The 20,189-nt window shown below is 43.4% G+C and overlaps 1 protein-coding gene across 1 annotated transcript; it reads left to right on the top strand.

Annotated features, from left to right (window-relative positions):
- The first annotated feature begins 5,497 nt into the window (after positions 1-5,497).
- LOC308321009 (transmembrane protein 255B) lies at positions 5,498-18,828 on the top strand. Its single transcript, XM_080771776.1, has 8 exons — positions 5,498-5,618; positions 7,967-8,029; positions 9,695-9,784; positions 12,844-12,924; positions 13,490-13,575; positions 14,412-14,571; positions 17,571-17,666; positions 18,632-18,828. Exons 1-8 carry the CDS (start codon positions 5,523-5,525, stop codon positions 18,773-18,775), a joined length of 816 nt encoding a protein of 271 aa, XP_080627902.1. The 5' UTR covers positions 5,498-5,522; the 3' UTR covers positions 18,776-18,828.
- Positions 18,829-20,189: the final 1,361 nt, after the last annotated feature.

The following is a 20,189-nucleotide window of genomic DNA, read 5'->3' as shown; positions in this document are numbered from 1 at the left end:
TATATTGCACAAGCTATATAGAGACATACATACATTTCCTATTCATCCACATATACTGTATGCACATATTCTGCATATACTTGCCATATATTGGCATTAATATGTTAATATATTTATATTTAAAATAAAACCATAACCATAGCACCACCATGGCTGCGGCTAACCGCTCCAAGAGATGGGTCAAATGCGAAGAACAAATTTCACTGCGGCAACGTGTGGGACAAATCGTACAACTTTGACTTTTTGACTTCGGCACCACCGTGCACCACCGTGCACGCATCACAGTTTGGGAACCACTGCCCTAGGCCTAGGGTATAGGGTATACCCTCACAAAAAACATGCAGTAATCTTGGTCTCTAATACGGCATCCCCCTGACCAGCCGGGGCGCCTGATGGAGGTGAAAGGAACTGGCTGGAATAAGGTTCTACCGGGGAAACTCCCCCTGTCAGGTGAACAAAATTGTGGGATAATTATTTTTAAACCTATTTTAATCTCTGCCAATGTCTTAACCAGTTTAAAAAGCAGGTGGCTTGCGCACATCCAGTTCCTGGCTGGTGCTGGACTAAAGGTAGATACATGAATGAAGAAAGAAGTCCGCACACAGGCTCTGCTCCAGTGGTGTTTTGTTTTATTTAAAACACCATTTAGTTAACGCATTTAGTTAGTGCCTTAACTAAATGGTGTTTAAAGCCTGTGTGCGTACTTCTTTCTTCATTCAAATGTCTTAACCAGTGTCACTAGACCAATTAAGACCAGTCATCCCTATGGACTGGGGGAGATATTAGACTTTTGAGGCCATCAGGCTGAAGCTGTGAGCCACTCTGCTACATCAGCATCTTATACTCGGGTAATGCAAATTTGGTTCCCCAGGTTATGTTTTCCCTGGCTCCTATATTATGTTCCCCATTCACCTTAGGGTCAGAGTTAGGGCCCATTCATACGCCTATTTTAGAGCCGAATAAAAGTCGGTTCGGCGCTGTAGAGCCTACAATGTGACGTCATTAGAGGTTCGGGGGGGAGGGGGGGGGGGCGTGTACCGTCCTAAAGTCGCCTCTTCGGTGCTACTGAAATTTCTGACGAGCCAAAATCTTTTCGGCACTACAGCGCCGAAACAGTGGTAAAATAGGAGTATGAATTAGGTAGGTTTTCAGAGTACGCTTTTGACCAGAAGAATAACCTAATGCTAGTGGTGACATGACCTTTCCACCTCTCACAACAGGGGCCCCCCAATTCGCTCCCAATGGAAACAAGCCATAGTTCTTTCGTGGGTCTACAAATCCTCTTGTATTAACATACTCTATCTGTGCCTGTCTTTGCAAACTGAAAGTATTCAATCTCTCTCTCGCTCTCTCGCTCTCTCTCTCTCTCTCTCTCTCTCTCTCTCTCTCTCTCTCTCTCTCTCTCTCTCTCTCTCTCTCTCTCTCTCTCTCTCTCTCTGATTGCTGCTAGATAAGGCTCTGATAGAGTCTAGAGTAGACTGAATTCCTCCAGTAGTCATTGCACATGTTGTCTCTAGAATTTGACAAATTAGACACATTAACTACAACTTGTTTTGCTGGTACCAGCCTGGAACTGTGAACCGTGAAGATATAACGTGATCAATTTTAATTTAGATCAGTCAGGAGTCCTGAGGGCACGAGGTCAGCATTTCTCCAAATCATTTCTCAAATTAATGTGAAACTGAACTAATGTTCATAATCCATTAGTGTCAAAACATAAAAAAGACAAATGTGTTGCATTAAAGTAAACTTACTGTGTTGTAAGAGTATATTTAGTATCACTCTGCATCTGTCACTACAGTGAAATGTCTGAACAGTGGTTTTCAACTAGTGGTCCTTGAGGGGGTTCCAGGTGATCCCCAGCTAAATGATTTGGTAGTTGGTAACAGATGGATCGTTATAGTTCTTTCATTTTACACTCTCAAGAGTTAAATTATTGTTAAACATCTGCATTACTTAATTTGCAAGAAGTCTACACAATTAGAGAATGTAGAAGAATTATTATTTTGCCTGTTATCTCCTATGGTACTAACATCAATATACAGCATGGAATTGTGGACAAATCTTATCCAATGACAACTAAATATTTTGGGTCTGAGAGGCTGAATGTCATCAAATGGTGGTCCGTGGCTCAAATGCCAAAGAAATAATGGACCTTGTCACCTTGATATGAAAAGGGTTTTAAAACCACACGAAAGGTAGCATGGGAGTGGCCTACAATGATGCCCTGAGGAATGAGGATTCTACTTAAGGTCCCTATATGCCAGTCACTTGTTTGTAGCGTGTGGAATCCACACACGTGAGCACTCTCTTAAACCCATTCTGGGTGGGAAACCCCTTTGGTGTTGTAATAACCCTTCTGTACAGTATTCAAAAATTCTAAAGTTTTTTAGAAAACTTAGGTCAGGATTTAAAAGGCGTTTTTAGAATCGGCCTCAGTCCAAAATGGGTTAAGGTGTACAGACAGTACAGTATATGGATTCATGTCTCGCAGTCGGAACAGTATTATTGAGGATTATAGTCAATCCTGGAAGCTATTTCCGGTACTCGGGGAGAGTACGCCTCTATTTATGTTTTATTTTCATGTTAATCTTGGCACGCAATCAATGCCAAATCTAATAATTCTGTGCTTTTTGGTTTGTTTTGACAGGAGACTCCAAAGAGATGGAGGGATGGGAAACCAAGGGCATGGAGGGGAGACATGCGAGACAGGATTTCCATTTTCCTGGAGAACAGGCCAATACAAATAAAAAAACACACCAACCCGTGGAATAGTGCACCCCCCTGGGTGCACCCCCCAGGCCAACGTGTATTCTTCATGGGTACATGTTTGCATGTACTTTGTTCTGGATTTCTCCTTTAACCACTTAACTATACTAGGCCCCCTCCTTTTCCTCAAATAACAGTCTGTCTGTCTGTCTGTCTGTCTGTCTGTCTGTCTGTCCGTCCGTCCGTCTGTGATAGAACTACAAGGTCTGTCACATTGATTAAATGCTCAATTGAATGTTAATTAATGTTGATTAGCTGGGAATACTCAGTGGGCAGTATGGATGCACATTTCTTTTTAAGTAAAAAATAAATGCAGGAAATGTTTCTATTATTATTATTCTGTAAACCTAAACTATTCCATGGGGTGGTACTGTTAACCCGTGTTTCCTCCCACAAACCATGGCTTAACCCCTTTTGGTGATTACATACATTATGTTATAATTTAGCTATTGAAAAATAGCAGATCTACAAGCTCATCGTGAAAAATCGTGAAATTTTGCCTCTTTCAGAAAACTGTCATGATTTAATTTTTTAATTTCGACGTCAGGCCTGAATGGGTTAAAAAACGTATCCAGATATAAAATGTGCGTGCGTCTTCTCTCTCCCTGCACAGCATGCCAAAAGGATACGCCCATCTTCAAATGTCATGGTCAGTCGTGCACATTAGTCGAGGAGAGATTTGCTAAATCCAGAATGTGACAGAGAGAGGCATTTGGACTTCAGAGGAGAACATCATCTGGTTCTATATGTGGGCTTGAAAAATGACAACTGCTGACAAGCCGGACAAGCCGAAGCGCAGCCCAACAGGTAATTGGGCAGTAATTAGCCCAGGTGGAAAATTTTAATATTTATTAATTAATAAATATTACTAATATTACTAAAAATAAATAAGCGTAAGTGTACAAAAAGTATTAAAATATATTTTTACTTTTAGAGCTTAATTTAAAGTATAATTTAACATATATATATATTTTTTTTTAAATGTGTACTTGGTACTGATGATAAGTCCAAATCCTGCAAATACTTGCTATACTAGTGTATAGCATATCTTTCAGGTACTTTTTTTTTTACTTATGGAAAGTAGTAAGTACAGTTATTTGTAATAGTGTACTTTATTAAAATTCCACTCCATTATTATAATAAAATAAACGTTTATGGTCATGATTGACCAGGATCCTGGATGGCTTGATTCTAGGCTTAAATTAATAAAGTATTTTTGAGTGGAACCACAAAATGGCTGCTATGCCCTATTGCGAATATGTTTCGTGGTGATTTAATTATAGATATAAAGTGAGTGTCAAAGTGAGTTTAACATAGTTTAATGCAATCAAATAGGACTTTTCTGTTTGGATGTACAGTATGGGTCGTGGAGGCTCTGTGCCTGGTACTCTGTATGGTGTGTGTTTGTCTCTGCAGGCTATGTGTGGTGGTCTAGCCTGCCGGTGAGGATCAGGAGAGCTCTGTGCCTGGTACTCTGTATGGTGTGTGTTTGTCTCTGCAGGCTATGTGTGGTGGTCTAGCCTGCCGGTGAGGATCAGGAGAGCTCTGTGCCTGGTACTCTGTATGGTGTGTGTTTGTCTCTGCAGGCTATGTGTGGTGGTCTAGCCTGCCGGTGAGGATCAGGAGAGCTCTGTGCCTGGTACTCTGTATGGTGTGTGTTTGTCTCTGCAGGCTATGTGTGGTGGTCTAGCCTGCCGGTGAGGATCAGGAGAGCTCTGTGCCTGGTACTCTGTATGGTGTGTGTTTGTCTCTGCAGGCTATGTGTGGTGGTCTAGCCTGCCGGTGAGGATCAGGAGAGCTCTGTGCCTGGTACTCTGTATGGTGTGTGTTTGTCTCTGCAGGCTATGTGTGGTGGTCTAGCCTGCCGGTGAGGATCAGGAGAGCTCTGTGCCTGGTACTCTGTATGGTGTGTGTTTGTCTCTGCAGGCTATGTGTGGTGGTCTAGCCTGCCGGTGAGGATCAGGAGAGCTCTGTGCCTGGTACTCTGTATGGTGTGTGTTTGTCTCTGCAGGCTATGTGTGGTGGTCTAGCCTGCCGGTGAGGATCAGGAGAGCTCTGTGCCTGGTACTCTGTATGGTGTGTGTTTGTCTCTGCAGGCTATGTGTGGTGGTCTAGCCTGCCGGTGAGGATCAGGAGAGCTCTGTGCCTGGTACTCTGTATGGTGTGTGTTTGTCTCTGCAGGCTATGTGTGGTGGTCTAGCCTGCCGGTGAGGATCAGGAGAGCTCTGTGCCTGGTACTCTGTATGGTGTGTGTTTGTCTCTGCAGGCTATGTGTGGTGGTCTAGCCTGCCGGTGAGGATCAGGAGAGCTCTGTGCCTGGTACTCTGTATGGTGTGTGTTTGTCTCTGCAGGCTATGTGTGGTGGTCTAGCCTGCCGGTGAGGATCAGGAGAGCTCTGTGCCTGGTACTCTGTATGGTGTGTGTTTGTCTCTGCAGGCTATGTGTGGTGGTCTAGCCTGCCAGTGAGGATCAGGAGAGCTCTGTGCCTGGTACTCTGTATGGTGTGTGTTTGTCTCTGCAGGCTATGTGTGGTGGTCTAGCCTGCCGGTGAGGATCAGGAGAGCTCTGTGCCTGGTACTCTGTATGGTGTGTGTTTGTCTCTGCAGGCTATGTGTGGTGGTCTAGCCTGCCAGTGAGGATCAGGAGAGCTCTGTGCCTGGTACTCTGTATGGTGTGTGTTTGTCTCTGCAGGCTATGTGTGGTGGTCTAGCCTGCCGGTGAGGATCAGGAGAGCTCTGTGCCTGGTACTCTGTATGGTGTGTTTGTCTCTGCTCCTGGTGCTCCTGGGCGTCTACACCACAACCCGCACAGAGAGTCTGAACGTCACTGGATACTCCTCTGGAGTCATCGTAAGTGTTTATTGATTGTGACATTTCGATTTAGTTTAGTCATCATCTTTTTTTACTAAAATGGCATTTAGTTTTTGTCATATTTTTCCTCTTCTGAAATGTTTGTTTCTGTGACCAATCTGCAAACTAAATGCTTTTCCAATAGCTTTCTTCACAAAATGTACTCATGAAGGTGAAGCCAACTTCCTTAGGAAACTGCTGAAAGTTGGAGTACCATTAACAACCTGTATGCATGCAAAAGTTACAAACTTGACGGCAATTTCACAAATGTGACGATTCATGACATTAAATGTGACGAGTCATCACAAATGTGATAGTCATTATGACTATCACATTTGTGATGACGGCAAACGTTGAACAAATTTAGTTAAACTCGAGATCCACATTGGACATGATGACCTTGCTTGCTCCAAACTGAATCTCAGACCTCATGTGGCCCAAAGAATTGTGAAGGGCCTTCTGTGGCCTGCTGGCAGGCAGTGGGCAGCACGAGGAATTTATTGATCGCTCCTCCAGTGTTTCGTCAGATTACATTAGCTCTGGTCACACATATCAATGGTAAATGGTACATTTATATAGCGCCTTTATCCAAGGCGCTTTGCATAGATTGTGCATCAATTCACCCATTCACACATTCATGCACCAATGGCGGAGGAAACCATGCCCAAAGCCATGCACCAACCTGCACATCGGGAGCAATTAGGGGTTCAAAGTCTTGCTCAAGGACACTTCGACACTGACTCTGGGGGAGCCCGAGTTTGAACTGAGAACCTTGCGGTTCCCATCCTCTTATAGAAGGTTCCCATCCGGCTGCTCTACCCCTGAGCCACGGTCCCTCTTATAGAAGGTTAGATTGCTGCAGAGCAACAGGCTGCTCTACCCCTGAGCCACGGTCCCTCTTATAGAAGGTTAGATTGCTGCAGAGCAACAGGCTGCTCTACCCCTGAGCCACGGTCCCTCTTATAGAAGGTTAGATTGCTGCAGAGCAACAGGCTGCTCTACCCCTGAGCCACGGTCCCTCTTATAGAAGGTTAGACTGCTGCAGAGCAACAGGGCTGCTCTACCCCTGAGCCACGGTCCCTCTTATACAGTAGAAGGTTAGACTGCTGCAGAGCAACAGGGTGTGCTCCTAATAGAGCACCCAAGTCTGACGTCAATATCGCTAGGGGGGTGCACTATTCCATGGGTTGGTGTGTTTTTTTATTTGTATTGTAAACTCCATAGGGAGATCTTAGATCACCTCATAAAAAACGACGCCGTATGCGTCACAATGTGTCACGATGTAGTAGCCTAGTGCTGGCCACCCACTGTTTCATATGGTACAACACCTTACCTTCACTTGGCTTTCAAAATATAAAACAATTTTGACAATTGTCTGACCTCCAGGAAAGACTGGCAGGGCAACAGGGGGTAGCAACCTCACAATAGGGCACCACGCAAGCAACAGACCGTACAAATGAGCAATACCCCAGAGTCTCCCGAGAGGAGGGGACGAAGAGAGGCTCGATAGGACAGATTCAACGACAACAACTACGACAGTAACACAGAGACAGTAACATAGAGACCTCTCAGTGCCTGCTATCCCCCAAGAACGCACAAGGCAGAGAGAGCTTCCTGTTCGTTCAGGCAGGAGAGAAAGGACCACGGGGGGTTGCCCTGGACGCGGCGGTCACTGGGGTGTGGTCAGCACTGGTTTGCTGCACCTGGCCGGCAGGTTCCTCACTTCCCTGTTGGCCGGGTGTGGCCTCTCTCTCCCGGTGCTGGTTGCACCTCGGTGGTGGCTGCGTGCGGGGTGCCCCTCCGTGGACTTGTCTATAGCTGGAAGCCTGGAGGAGAGGAGCAGTGACTTGGCCAATCACTGCTGACCCGCCGACTGGAGAGTGTAGTGGTTGAGGGTTGAAACACACAACAAGAAGGTTGGAGACCACCTGATTCCAGGCCAAGGCTTCATCCATTAGAAATGGATTACATTCGCATCTTCGATGCATTTACAAACTGTACATTTGTTGAGCTGTAATTTAACATTCACATTACGTTAGCCGAAGCTCAAAAAACTAATTACGTTTGTTCATTCTTTTATTACTTTTTAGAGGAATGTTCATGTTCTCATCCACACAACCATGAAGACCACAGGACTAACTTTAGGAAGTCCTTGATGTGATTGGTATCACCCTTACATAATTGATGGATTACACAATCCAACTGTCACTAACATTGAACAGCGTTTGTATTCCAGCTACTGACTGACAGCTACGTTGTGTTCTCTGCAGCTGGCCCTTGGCTCTACAGCTACTGTATTGCTATTGTATTCCAGCTACTGACTGACAGCTACACTGTGTTCTCTGCAGCTGGCCCTCGGCTCTTTCCTGGGAGTCCTTGGCTTGTGTCTGGAAGAAAACCGCAAGCAGCTGGTAGGTGACATCTTTTACACTTAATAAAAACAACCATCATAACGTTTCCATGCTGATGTTTGCATTCTCAACACCAGCAACTCCCTCCCAGCCTCCTTCACATCCCTCAACACAAATCCATTGTTAATTATGATTAATTATGATTAATTATGATTATTCTGAAAGGGCATAACATCCCATTCCGTAACGTGCGGCTGGATGCTGGCTTTATGCTTAGATTCCCGTTGGTGTCTCAAATTTAAATTTAAAACAAAAGCAGCAGTAGCACAATTAGATCCAGAGACATGAGCCTGAAGTTAAATTGGGTCGGTCTGTTCCTAAATATAGTTCATGTGGTTAAAGGTAATAGGGTTAAATGCTTAAATGCCTAATGTCTGATGATAATTTGGGTTATGTTGTGTGTGGTACACGTCAGTAGACAGACAGTAAGGCTCCTATGTAGTTTCTGGAAACATTTCTAATTTTGTCTCCTAAAGTCTAACTATGCTTGTGCTCATTAATTTCCTACACACAGAGCATGTCCATGTGCTACGCGGAGGTTACAAATAATGCTAAATCTGTTTCAGACGTCTTGTTCCTTTTGACCTCAGTATTTGGATATTGGGAGATGTCAGTTTACTTAATGTGAACATTCATAAGAGACATTTGCCAGCACAGGTGGGGGAATATCCTAAATTGGAAATCAGAAAATTCTCCACCACAAGAGCATTGGTTGAATGAACTATTCTTATTGTACCCCTGAGGAGATCCTAAACCTGAAACATTCGACAAAATCAATGGCTCCTTTCACAATGCTCAGCCGTCATTGACTCCTCTTGGGTGACGTTATAACATACTAACAAATGTTGCTGCGAAAACTGTTGTAGTCGATTTTGATTATTGTGCCCTTCAGGAGTGGGCAGAGGGTTTTGGGGAATCGTAATCATAACCCCCCTAGTCAACCGTGTGCCGTAATTTTTTTTTTTTTTTTAGAGTTACAGTGGTGAAAGAAAACAGAATTACATTAGTCGGAGCTCTCAAAACTCAGCATTAGGTGGTATACTGTAAATTGTAATCTATTTGTTGGTCTCAGATCAATGCTGGGTTTCCAAACACACCTTCATTCTAGGTCTATGCTTTTTCCATCGAAGGAGAAAAGATAAACTACACAATATACACAAGACGCATTCATGTGTAAATTGACAGTATCAGTTCAAGCTTTCTGTCCAACTGTGAGCATCTGGTATCATTTATCTCTTTCTTGGCTATCCATATTTCCACCATAGCCTGCTCAACCTAAAATAGATTCTAGCTGAAACGAAAAAGCAAAGGAAGGAAGTAATAAATAAAAAGAATGATCAGTCAATCCCGTCAAAAAGTTAATATGACTTTTATGAAGGATATGTATGGGGTAAATGGCATATCTCAGATGCTTACAAAAACACACAAAGGCATCAATACGTCCATCTAGGTAAATGCCTAGAGTCTTTTAGTGCCCATATAAAAGTAAAATGTGATCTCTTTATAGTTGTGGTTGAAATAAGATGAATGTATCCCTCACTGTCAAACAGGTCTACTACTTTCTTCAACACAAAATAATATTGAGCCCTGTCAAAATGTTTTTGCATTCTTTTGTAACATTTATCCTAATCTAATGTTCCTTTCATAAAACCCTCTTCTGTCCAGCTGACTGCTGCCATAGTGTTCCTCAGTGTGGGGAACGTAGCCTCGTTTCTGTGCATGGTGATAGATGGAGTCTTCATTGTGTCTAACATGGTGAGTGACCTATTGGTGCCTAGTACTCATTGCACAAGAAACAAACAACACAGAGTTTACAACGTATTCACACAGCATTATGAAATGCTTATTATGAAATTTGAGCGGGAACCCCTTTTGGTGTTAGCATCATGTCATGCTTTAGCTATTGAAAAATAGCAGATCTACAAGCTCATAGCGCACCACCGAGTGGCGCTCTTTCGAGCATGTAGGTCTGCTATTTTTGAAAAATCGAAGAACGACTGACATAGAAACATAGCTTTTTCAGAAAACTGACATAGAAGACATTTTTTTAATCTGATCTCAGGTCAAAATGGGCTAAAATGCCACAGGTAACATCAATAGTGGTGGTAGAGGTGTGTATTGTTGAGCCACAACTGAGTACAGTCAAACACTATCTTGCGCCACCCCTTAACCCTTACCCCTAAACTTATTTGCCATTATTTATTATTTAAAAAGAAAACTTTTAAAATAGTTCAAATAGCTGATCTACAAGCTCACAACGTGTAGATGTAGATCGGCTAGTTCAACTATTTTAAAATGATTTTCAAAATAGTAAAAGTTAAAAGAATAGTTTCCATTCAGTCCCCGGGTATTCAATTCATAATCAGAGTGACGTACAGACAGATGGAGACAGCCTCGCTACAATGGTAAAACAATGCAGGAGTAAAACGATAATTAGCAAAGAAAACTAAATGAGGGAAAAGACAACATATTACGTGGCTGCTCCAACAACGGAGCCAACTGGCTGTTAAAGGACCATACTGGCATCAACATGATCTATTCATAGTACCGCCATGAGTTGTACACAAACATACCATTTTCCCTTTAATGGGTTCATTTTTAGACTTTGAGTTTGTTTACATTTTATTTCAACTTAACCCATTCTGACCGGGCACCCATTTTGGTGTTAGCATCATGTTATGCTTTACCTATTGAAAAATAGCAGATCTACAAGCTCATATCGCGCCACCGAGTGGCGCGATACGAGCTTGTAGGTCTGCTATTTTTGAAAAATTCGAAGAACGACTGACATTTTTAGAATCTGATCTCAGGTCAGAATGGGTTCATCAGACCAGTGTGTGTCCAGTGGAAACCTCGTATGAATCTGATCTCAGGTCAGAATGGGTTAATAAAACATCATGTAGGAGCCACAGCATATGTCGCCTGTTTTGTTTTGTTTTGTTTTTCGTTGCCCACTCTTTGATTTGATTGTCTCATTTCCGTTAATTTGATCACTTGTTGTTGTGTCTCCATATTAATTTGTTGACTTGTGTCAGGTGTGTCAGTCATTTAGTCAGGGAACAGGCCAGCAGAGTGTCTGGCCAGATGTGTTCCGCTGACTGCAGTAGCAGCACCAGAAATGACATGGGCAGTGCAGCCAAGACGATATGATGATATTAAGAAAGAAATATTGCAACGTATTAAGAAAAAGGCCTACTAAAGAATACATTCTGATGATAGAAGATGAAGTAGGTCAGGAGTGGCTTATTGTCGGTATCAGCCGGCAATGCACTATAGACCCCTGGGAGATGGAGTCTGTCCCTGTTACAATGTCCTATAGACCCCTGGGAGATGGAGTCTGTCCCTGTTACAATGTCCTATAGACCCCTGGGAGATGGAGTCTGTCCCTGTTACAATGTCCTATAGACCCCTGGGAGATGGAGTCTGTCCCTGTTACAATGCGCTATAGACCCCTGGGAGATGGAGTCTGTCCCTGTTACAATACCCTATAGACCCCTGGGAGATGGAGTCTGTCCCTGTTACAATACCCTATAGACCCCTGGGAGATGGAGTCTGTCCCTGTTACAATGCACTATAGACCCCTGGGAGATGGAGTCTGTCCCTGTTACAATGCCCTATAGACCCCTGGGAGATGGAGTCTGTCCCTGTTACAATACCCTATACCCTGGGAGATGGAGTCTGTCCCTGTTACAATACCCTATAGACCCCTGGGAGATGGAGTCTGTCCCTGTTACAATGTCCTATAGACCCCTGGGAGATGGAGTCTGTCCCTGTTACAATGTCCTATAGACCCCTGGGAGATGGAGTCTGTCCCTGTTACAATGTCCTATAGACCCCTGGGAGATGGAGTCTGTCCCTGTTACAATGCGCTATAGACCCCTGGGAGATTGAGTCTGTCCCTGTTACAATCAGTGTTGTACCCGAACACGTTCAAAGAACGATCGTTCACGAACTCGTCCATATTTAGGGTGAACGTGAACTGAACGTACTGTATTTCTGTTTGATGAACGTCATTGTGAACGCGTTCATTTCTGGCGTGTGAGAACGTCACTTTTTCACGTTCAACTTCAAGAGTGAGTGTTTCAATAGAGCCTTCCAGGCGAAATCCCCGGCACTAAAACACACCCTAAACATGCCTTAATATCTACCGGAAAACCCACCAATAAGTCCCTATCAGACACAAATTAACTAATCTATCTCAGCCGTCACTGGAGCGCGCATCTAGCTACTGCATGATGATCATGCACGTAGACAGACAGCAGATGCTGTCCCAACTTAACACAAACACTGAGGAAACTTGTTGTTGTTTGATTAAACATAATGTGCCACGAAAAATAGCTTCCAATAGCTTAGTTGGTTATTATCGTCGAGGAGGTACGTACGTGTCCATAATATTGCCACGAACGGCCAACAAAAGACATCTCTCTTCCACAGTGAATGAAGCGCAGTGATGCCTGATTTATTCTTCGACGTATAAGCAGCTATTTTCAGCATGCGGAGATGCAGGCTCTGAGAACATTCAGAAACTTTTTCCTTCACAATAAAAGCATGCAAAAGCATGCAGCTTTCACAAGTGTGCCCATATAGAGAAGGGAAATAATTAAGAATTCGGTGGCATTGTAAAAAATATATAAAAATTATAGGCCTACTAAAGAATACATTGTGATGATAAAATGAATGAATGTCACTGGTTTTCTTTTACACATTATTTGAATATACAGTATTTAATATTATCTGCTGCCATGCATTTATAACCATGTAGATTATGCATGTTTTTTAACGTATGTATTAATCTGTCGTCCGACCCATGCCAGGATATTCGTCCTTTGAAAGCAGGGAGATGTCAGTTTTACACCAGCGGGAGCAGCTACGTTTATGAGAGTTACTATGTCTCTGTAAGTACCTGTACTGTCTGTGTGCATGATAGCAGTTCTTATAGAGGGTATGCACGTGACATCATCCTCATCATACCCGGAGGTTATGCGGGAACGCCTACTGAGTGGCAAAAAAAACTACTTTCTGGCCACGACAGCCCATACATTCAAACAGAAAGGTCCTATCTGATTGCATTAAACGACGTTAAACTCACTTTTCCACTGGAGTTGCCACTCACTGTATATGCATGATGCGCATACCCTCTATTACTGTTGTTTTAGTCCCACACCATATCACACAAAGATTTATTCCATTGCCTTTTATTAGAAACTCTCGTAATATACATTTTGGCTGAATCTTCTCTTAGCAGTCCCTTAATTCTTACTGAGCCGTAAGTCAGTTGGTGCCGTCCAGGGCTGCTGTGGTGTTAACGTGTGCACTGTCTGGGCTCTCCTTCCACGTCATGCCTACCTATCTGTGTTTTCACTCATGTGAATGTCAAAACAAATCCCTATGTGTGTATAACTCAATGGTAAATAAAGGTATCTGAAGTAGTGAGATGTCTGTCTGCCTCTCCCCCTCTAGGTACCATGTCGAAACCTCAGAGAGACCTGTAGTCTGACCGTCCGCAGTGGGACCTGCTACTGCTGTGACCTGTACGACTGTGCCAAGTGAGACAGCTTCTTCATCTTCATTATAACCATCATGCTCGACGTCCTCGTCTCTCTCTCACCTCGCCTTGTCTTCCTTGTTCTCATTCCCACTTCTCTGGCCCTCTCAATTCAATTTGTTTTTTAATTTCTCTGAACATTTTCAATTGGATGTTGCTTGAAAAAATGCATCTTTTATGCATTTTGTGCATTAGCTCGTTAGTAGTAATTTAATCAAATTAGCTGCTCCAATTGTAGTGCAGTATGTCACATTCAGGCTGCCCTACAGTATCACGATTGTATTCATTTTAAAAATGACGTCGGTTATAAAGAAGTTACTCTTGAACTGCATGAACTTAGCTGGGTGGTGCTGGCTTTGTCTTGTTTTTAATGTCAGGGTTGTCACTGTGCAATGTGGAAAAGTACCCCATACTTAGCAGTACAATACAACATGCTGTGATTCTCATCATCATCATTTATTTAACTCATGACCATGTATGGAGCACAGATTAATAATTAGTATACAATAAAAGTATGCAGTACAATACACAATATACATACAGTACAGACAGCAAAAGGCATTCATTATTTGAACAGTGGATAAGAACATTGTTCAGAAAAGCACCCACTTCGTAGATCACTTTTAGTTTTTCTGATTTTAGTAGTGAAATTAGGACAACTTTAGTTTTTTTCAACCAAGGTTCATGTTTTAGGTTGTTATTAGAAAAACATAGATAAAATAAAATAAATAAGCTTGTTATCGTGTTCTTTGGGTTATGGGGTTTTGAGCTCCATCCCTACTCAGGCCATGGGAAGAGAACACTTTAAGAGCTTCTTCATAATGATCTGCGTTGCAGCGGAGGCTACCTGGACAACTACTATGAGTTTGTTGGCGTGCAGGGCTGTCAGGATGTGTTCTCTCTGTACATCCTCATCTGGATCCTCACGGGCCTCAACCTGCTGGCTTTCTTCATGGGCATAACGACTACAGCTATACTGGGTAGCATCAAGGACCAGGTGAGTACGCACGCACAAACACACACACACACACACACACACACACACACACACACACACACACACACACACACCATGTCAAGACATCCTACTATAAATGCACATGCTGTGTGTGCGTGTGTGTGTGTATGTACGGTTGTAATGCACATAACTCGAGAACCGCTTGCCCCACCGACTTCAAACCGACACACGCAGTCCACACCCCCGCAGGGAGTGCAGTGCCCGGTATCGTGTCGGTCGGACCCACGGTTCTCCAGAACCACCACAAACGGCTCTGGTCAGGCTCTGCCAGTGGGAATCCCCTCAGTGGGAATCCCCTCACCTGTGCAATTGACCTAGAGCTAAGCCCCTCCCCAATTTGCTATGGTCCAATTACAGCTAAGCATAACATGGGTTAGAGTAGACAAACCTCTCCACCAATAGTTTTCCTATATGATAAAACAATTTGTTTTTAAAGAAATGCCACACACATATTTTTCCAGTGCATATATGGCAGGCCTTGTTGACGGATTTGGAAGAGATTTTGAAGGTCTGGTTCCAGTATTTAATGTGTAAATAGGCTATAGGTCCAGCTATAGGCCAGCCTCTACCCCTACCCAGCCAATCGAGGCTCAGGCAATTGAGGCTGCTCTGGGAATCCCCTCAGTGAGAATCCCCTGGCCTAATTGATTACTTAACCAGTCCACTTATCAGTCAGTTTGCTGTCTTCAGACACAGACCTCCATGTGGGAGATTATAACTCAGCGAGCGGAAGTTGAGGGTTGACGCACGTTACGCATCATGACATGACGTCACTGAACGTCCATCCACCTCCATGAACGTGCTGCAGTTCCACCTTTGGCCAGTAGGTATAGTGGCAGCTTCAACGTTAGCCGGCCCTTCTGGGTGGCTTGGTGTGGACGGTTACAACTAACCCGTGGGCGGGTTAAAACTCACCCATGGCTCCAGACATGCGTGGCAGGACAACCCATTCAGGACGGGAACCCCTTTTGGTGTTTTAAGCATTATGATATACTTTAGCTATTAAGCATACACCCCATATAAGCAATGGAGCCAGTCCAAATGGTTGTAATATGTTGAGGAAGACAGGTAATATTGGCAGTCATGTTCTCCTGCCTCTCAGCAGTCTGACATGCCTTTACAACAGGTTGTTTGTCAAAAGTCCTCTCGTTATATATATATCTGTCATCTTGAGGACTTGTAACAGTCCAATAGCAGCCTCTTGTCCTTCTCCAAAGTCCCAGGGTATCCTTAAGGGTCAAACAATAATTCACACAATTACTTTGTTCTACAATAGCCTACTGTCCACAACGCTCGCGGTCATTGCACACAAGAATTTAAGGATAATAAAGTTAAAACACAAAAGCATGCACTAATCACAAAACACAGGGCAGAGGTTCATGTTCCGAACAAACAGTGGAATGTAATTGTCCCAAACAGGTGGGGGCTGACAAGATAAATATAACTAAAATGGGCTAAGCAGCAACTTCAATGGTCAACATAGAGGGGTCATAGAGGGCGTATACTTAGCTCGAAAGAGGGGCTAGTCCAAACTTGGCCCCTCTGCTGGGTTGAGTTGGCATCGGATACGACAGGAAGCACGCACATCTCCAGAAACTCTACAGGTGCTGGTCAAAATTTTTAGTTGGCATCCCCTCTTTCACCGTCGGCAGCCTGCATTTAAAGGCTCCACCCAATTACGCAGGTGCAGGTGATTTCCTCACTAACTGCTTCTCAGACACGTCCCTGTGATTGTCAGGAGGGACACATTTGGCCATACATAAATCGTCCAATTCTCCTGTAATGTGTGAGCCAGGCTGGTGAGCTGTGGAAGACCAAAATAAGCCTAAACACAAGCTGATGAGTTTACTACCTCGAGTGCTCCCTCCTCCGAGTCCCACCACTGATCTGGGACAGTCAGCCCAGCTATACCTCCCATCATTTCCCTTTAATCTTTTGTACAGGGTCCAGTCTAAGCCACTGGTTCCCAAACTTGTTCATGTCAAGGACCCCCAAATTGACACTAATTAGCCTGCGGACCCCCATTTGAAGAGATATGCCAGGGATCCTCCATAAGAGAAGACTTTTACGGCTCTAGCAGTGATTCTCAAAACGTTTCATTTCAAGGACCCCCAGTTTGACATGCATTAGTCTACGGACCCCCATTTAATGGCATTTCTATCTCTGGCACCCCCCAATTTATATTGTAAAATCAATGTTAATTTAACTCTGAGAGTCTCATAGTTACAGACCCATAAGGGCCGATTCATACTCCTATTTTAGAGCCGAATAAAAGTCGGTTCGGCGCTGTAGAGCCTACAATTTGACGTCATTTGAGGTTCGGGGGGGCGGGTACCGTCCTAAAGTCGGCTCTTCGGTGCTACTGAACATTTCTGACGAGCCGAAATCATTTCGGCACTACAGCGCCGAAACAGCGGTAAAATAGGAGTATGAATCGGCCCTAAGGGTTCATTTGGCTCCAAACTATCATTTAGCTGGGGACTCCCTGGAACTCCCTCAAGGACCCCTGGGGGTCCCCGGACCCCACTTTGGGAACCACTGGTCTAAGCCACGGCAGGGCCTCTTTTAGCCACTATAACGGCCCCAGCCATGCGGTGGAACAGCTGTCAGTGTAGACAGAGTGTAGATGTAAAAGAAAACCTAAAATACAATGTTTTGCCTGGATTTGATCTATTTATTACTAGTAATTTTGTTGTATTTTATTGTCTTTTTTTTTACCTGCTCTAATTTCTACTTTTTACTTGGAAATCAATAATTGTTTGCTTGATTGATTGATTGATTGATAGGAATTTGTTAATATAGTATTTGTATCGACAGAATGCTATTTATTTTCTGTCAATGTGGTATTGACTTGTGTCATACATAATTTCTGTTTCTATGGACTACAATAATCAACCATGAAACCCAAATAAATGCACATACTGTACGTGTTTGAGTGTTTCCATTCTAATGCATGTGTTTCTCTGTAATAATTACAGCGGTGTGTTAACCGGACGTCTGATGTCACCATGTCCTCTCCTACTGCCCCTCTGCTAATGGAAGCACACATACACACACCACATCACATCTGCCCGGTCAGTCTGCACACACATGCACGCACACATGCACACACTCTCTCACACCGTCACACACACTCTCTCACAGGTTAAGGTTTGGGGGTAGGGTGGGTGTCAGACTAATGCCTGTCAGACTGTTAGCACTTGGCAGTAGTCTTTGTATCAAACGAAGGCTTATGGTATTCCTATGTTTTGCTTCACAAGATAACCTCCACAAATCAACACTTACTTTTTTCTCTCTTTTTGAACCACATGACAAGTAATTTACCAACTTCACACCGGAGATTAACGGCTTCACACTGAAGACGTTATCCTCTTTCATTCATCATAAGGTGTTGATAGCCGACGCCAGTGTTATAGTGTTACAGCATAATTGGGAAAAATGCAATAATGGCTGTCATACAATACAACTGCCATATTGTTGTTGCTCTGACTCCTGCTATTCAAGCAGGCTCCACCCCAGATTAGTATTCAGTAATTCTGTTAGTGGCGTGGTGGCAAACCAATTACAACTTTTTGCACTTTTGCCTTTGTGTCGCATTCCCTTCAATATAGGCCTACTTAAGGCTCATACATAGTCTGGATTTTCGGTGGTTAGGTGACCACCGAACTACAACATGACGTCACGAGCCGCGGTGAATAGCAAACCACCACCACCACCGCTCCAGCCCTTCTCTCTGTTTTTACTCACCACTGCTCAACATTATTTTGCGGTGGTCAGCGGTGGTCGCGGTGGTCAGCTCAACACCGATGAACTATGAATAGGCCTTTACTGTGACCTTTTTTAATCCTGCACCTGACAAATAACCCAAAGCATGAACAAAACTAAAACTAATAAAAACTGAACTGAAACGAATCGAACTGAATTGAAACTGAATTGAAAAGAACACATATATAAATGTCAAAACTAACTCAAATTGAACTATAATGAAAAATCCAGAACTATTCTAACGTTGGTGTGTTCTCTGTCCCGGTCCATCCAGAGAGGGTCCATGTTCTGCCCGGCTGCAGGAGGACCAGTGAGCTCCTCCCAGTGTGAACCTCCATCATCTCACATCATGGAGTCCAACAGCGCCGCACCGTGTGCTCCGCTGTACAGTCTGCTGCCGTACAAAGCTCAGAGCTGAGACGCACGCATCGATACCGGTATTCATCACCATCAACAGCCCATGGCGGCACACTGCAGTAGTTCTCAAACTTATAGATATAAAGCCCCAAATGTATTTGGCCGCAGACTGTGACAGAATAGGGCTAACAGAACTGTGGTTTGAGGATAAAATGTGAATCTCTCTTTTGAGATGGTTTACACGCGATGGTAAAAATCTGCTGTATACCTATTATTTTTAGTTTATTGTCTATTGCAGCGGTCCCCTGTTACCTCCTGACCTAGCTGACGCGCACGCCCCAACGCTAAGTCTTGTTGTATTTAGCTGAAAATGATATATTGTTTAATATGATTATGGCAAATAATCACAAAATGTCACTGACAGACAGACATACAGCTGCTGTATACTCCCACAGCTACTCTATACTATCTTCTTACAACAGTGTTTTACCAGATTTTGTGCTAAATAACACCATAAAACCGCCAGTACCCTTTTCATGTCACGCACCCCCTAGAGGGCGTCCGTGCACCACAAGGGGTGCACGTGCACGCACCACAGTTTGGGAACCCCTGGTCTATTGCATATGGCATACTGTATGGCATGGTCACTTTCCATCTTTATATATTTGCATCAATACCATATTCTTATTGTAATATACAATGAATGTCAGTATAGTGGTTCTCAATGACGTTTTTCCTCAACAGAGAGAATATGCTTTTCTCTGTATTGCCCTGGCAATGACGTTAAAGCAGGGCTCGACAAATACAGACACTAATTTAATTTGATCGCGGCAAAAAGCTTTATTAATTGTCTTTTAAACAAAGTTAACAAGTCTGGTCTGACCATAACAAGGGGATGAAGGATTGGTGTAGCGCATCTGCCTTCACGAGGAAAATCTCATTCTGTTCCTTTTGGAAAATGAAATAAGTTGTGTATAGTATTTTGTGTTTTGAATAATTTGATTGTGTTGAATAATTTTCGTATTTGGGTGTATATCTGTGACATTAGAATCCCATCTAAATGGTTGGGGTGCCACTGGAATAAATATGGAGTGAAACCCTTTCTTGAAAATATACAATGAAAACAATTGTACGTGTTGTAATCACCCATGTTGATACTGATACGTTTAAATCAGTCAAAGAATAGGTGCAAGTGCATCGCAGTTGAGCCCAAAGTGCTGCCAGTGCTGTTCAATTAATTATCCTAAGAACTTTTTAGTTCTTAGGTTAATTAGGTTAAAAGAGAACACTTGCACACTTTCGGCTCCAGTTGTAGGACTTTATTTAAATGTTTATTGCACCTTGAGTGCTGCTGTTACGTTTTGGGCTCTTGGCTCTCGCCCTTCCTCAGACTGAAGTAAATACAAAGAGACAGAATCCAAAAGAAAGTATGCACATCTCTAAAAAAAAACGTTCAGGTGCTGAACAGGTGCTTA

The sequence above is a fragment of the Protomyctophum bolini genome (assembly GCF_963924005.1).
Source record: "Protomyctophum bolini genome assembly, chromosome: 9".
NCBI lineage: Eukaryota > Metazoa > Chordata > Actinopteri > Myctophiformes > Myctophidae > Protomyctophum > Protomyctophum bolini.
The sequence above is the reverse complement of the archived record's forward strand: the minus strand, read 5'-3'. Positions and strand labels throughout refer to the sequence as shown.

Coding starts and splice junctions, on each gene's coding strand:
- LOC308321009 (XM_080771776.1), top strand. CDS start 5,523: ATGGTGTGTTTGTCTCTGCTCCTGGTGCTCCTGGGCGTCTACACCACA. Junction 13,576..14,411: donor GACCTGTACGACTGTGCCAA/GTGAGACAGCTT, acceptor TCTGCGTTGCAG/CGGAGGCTACCTGGACAACT. Junction 17,667..18,631: donor CACCACATCACATCTGCCCG/GTCAGTCTGCAC, acceptor CGGTCCATCCAG/AGAGGGTCCATGTTCTGCCC.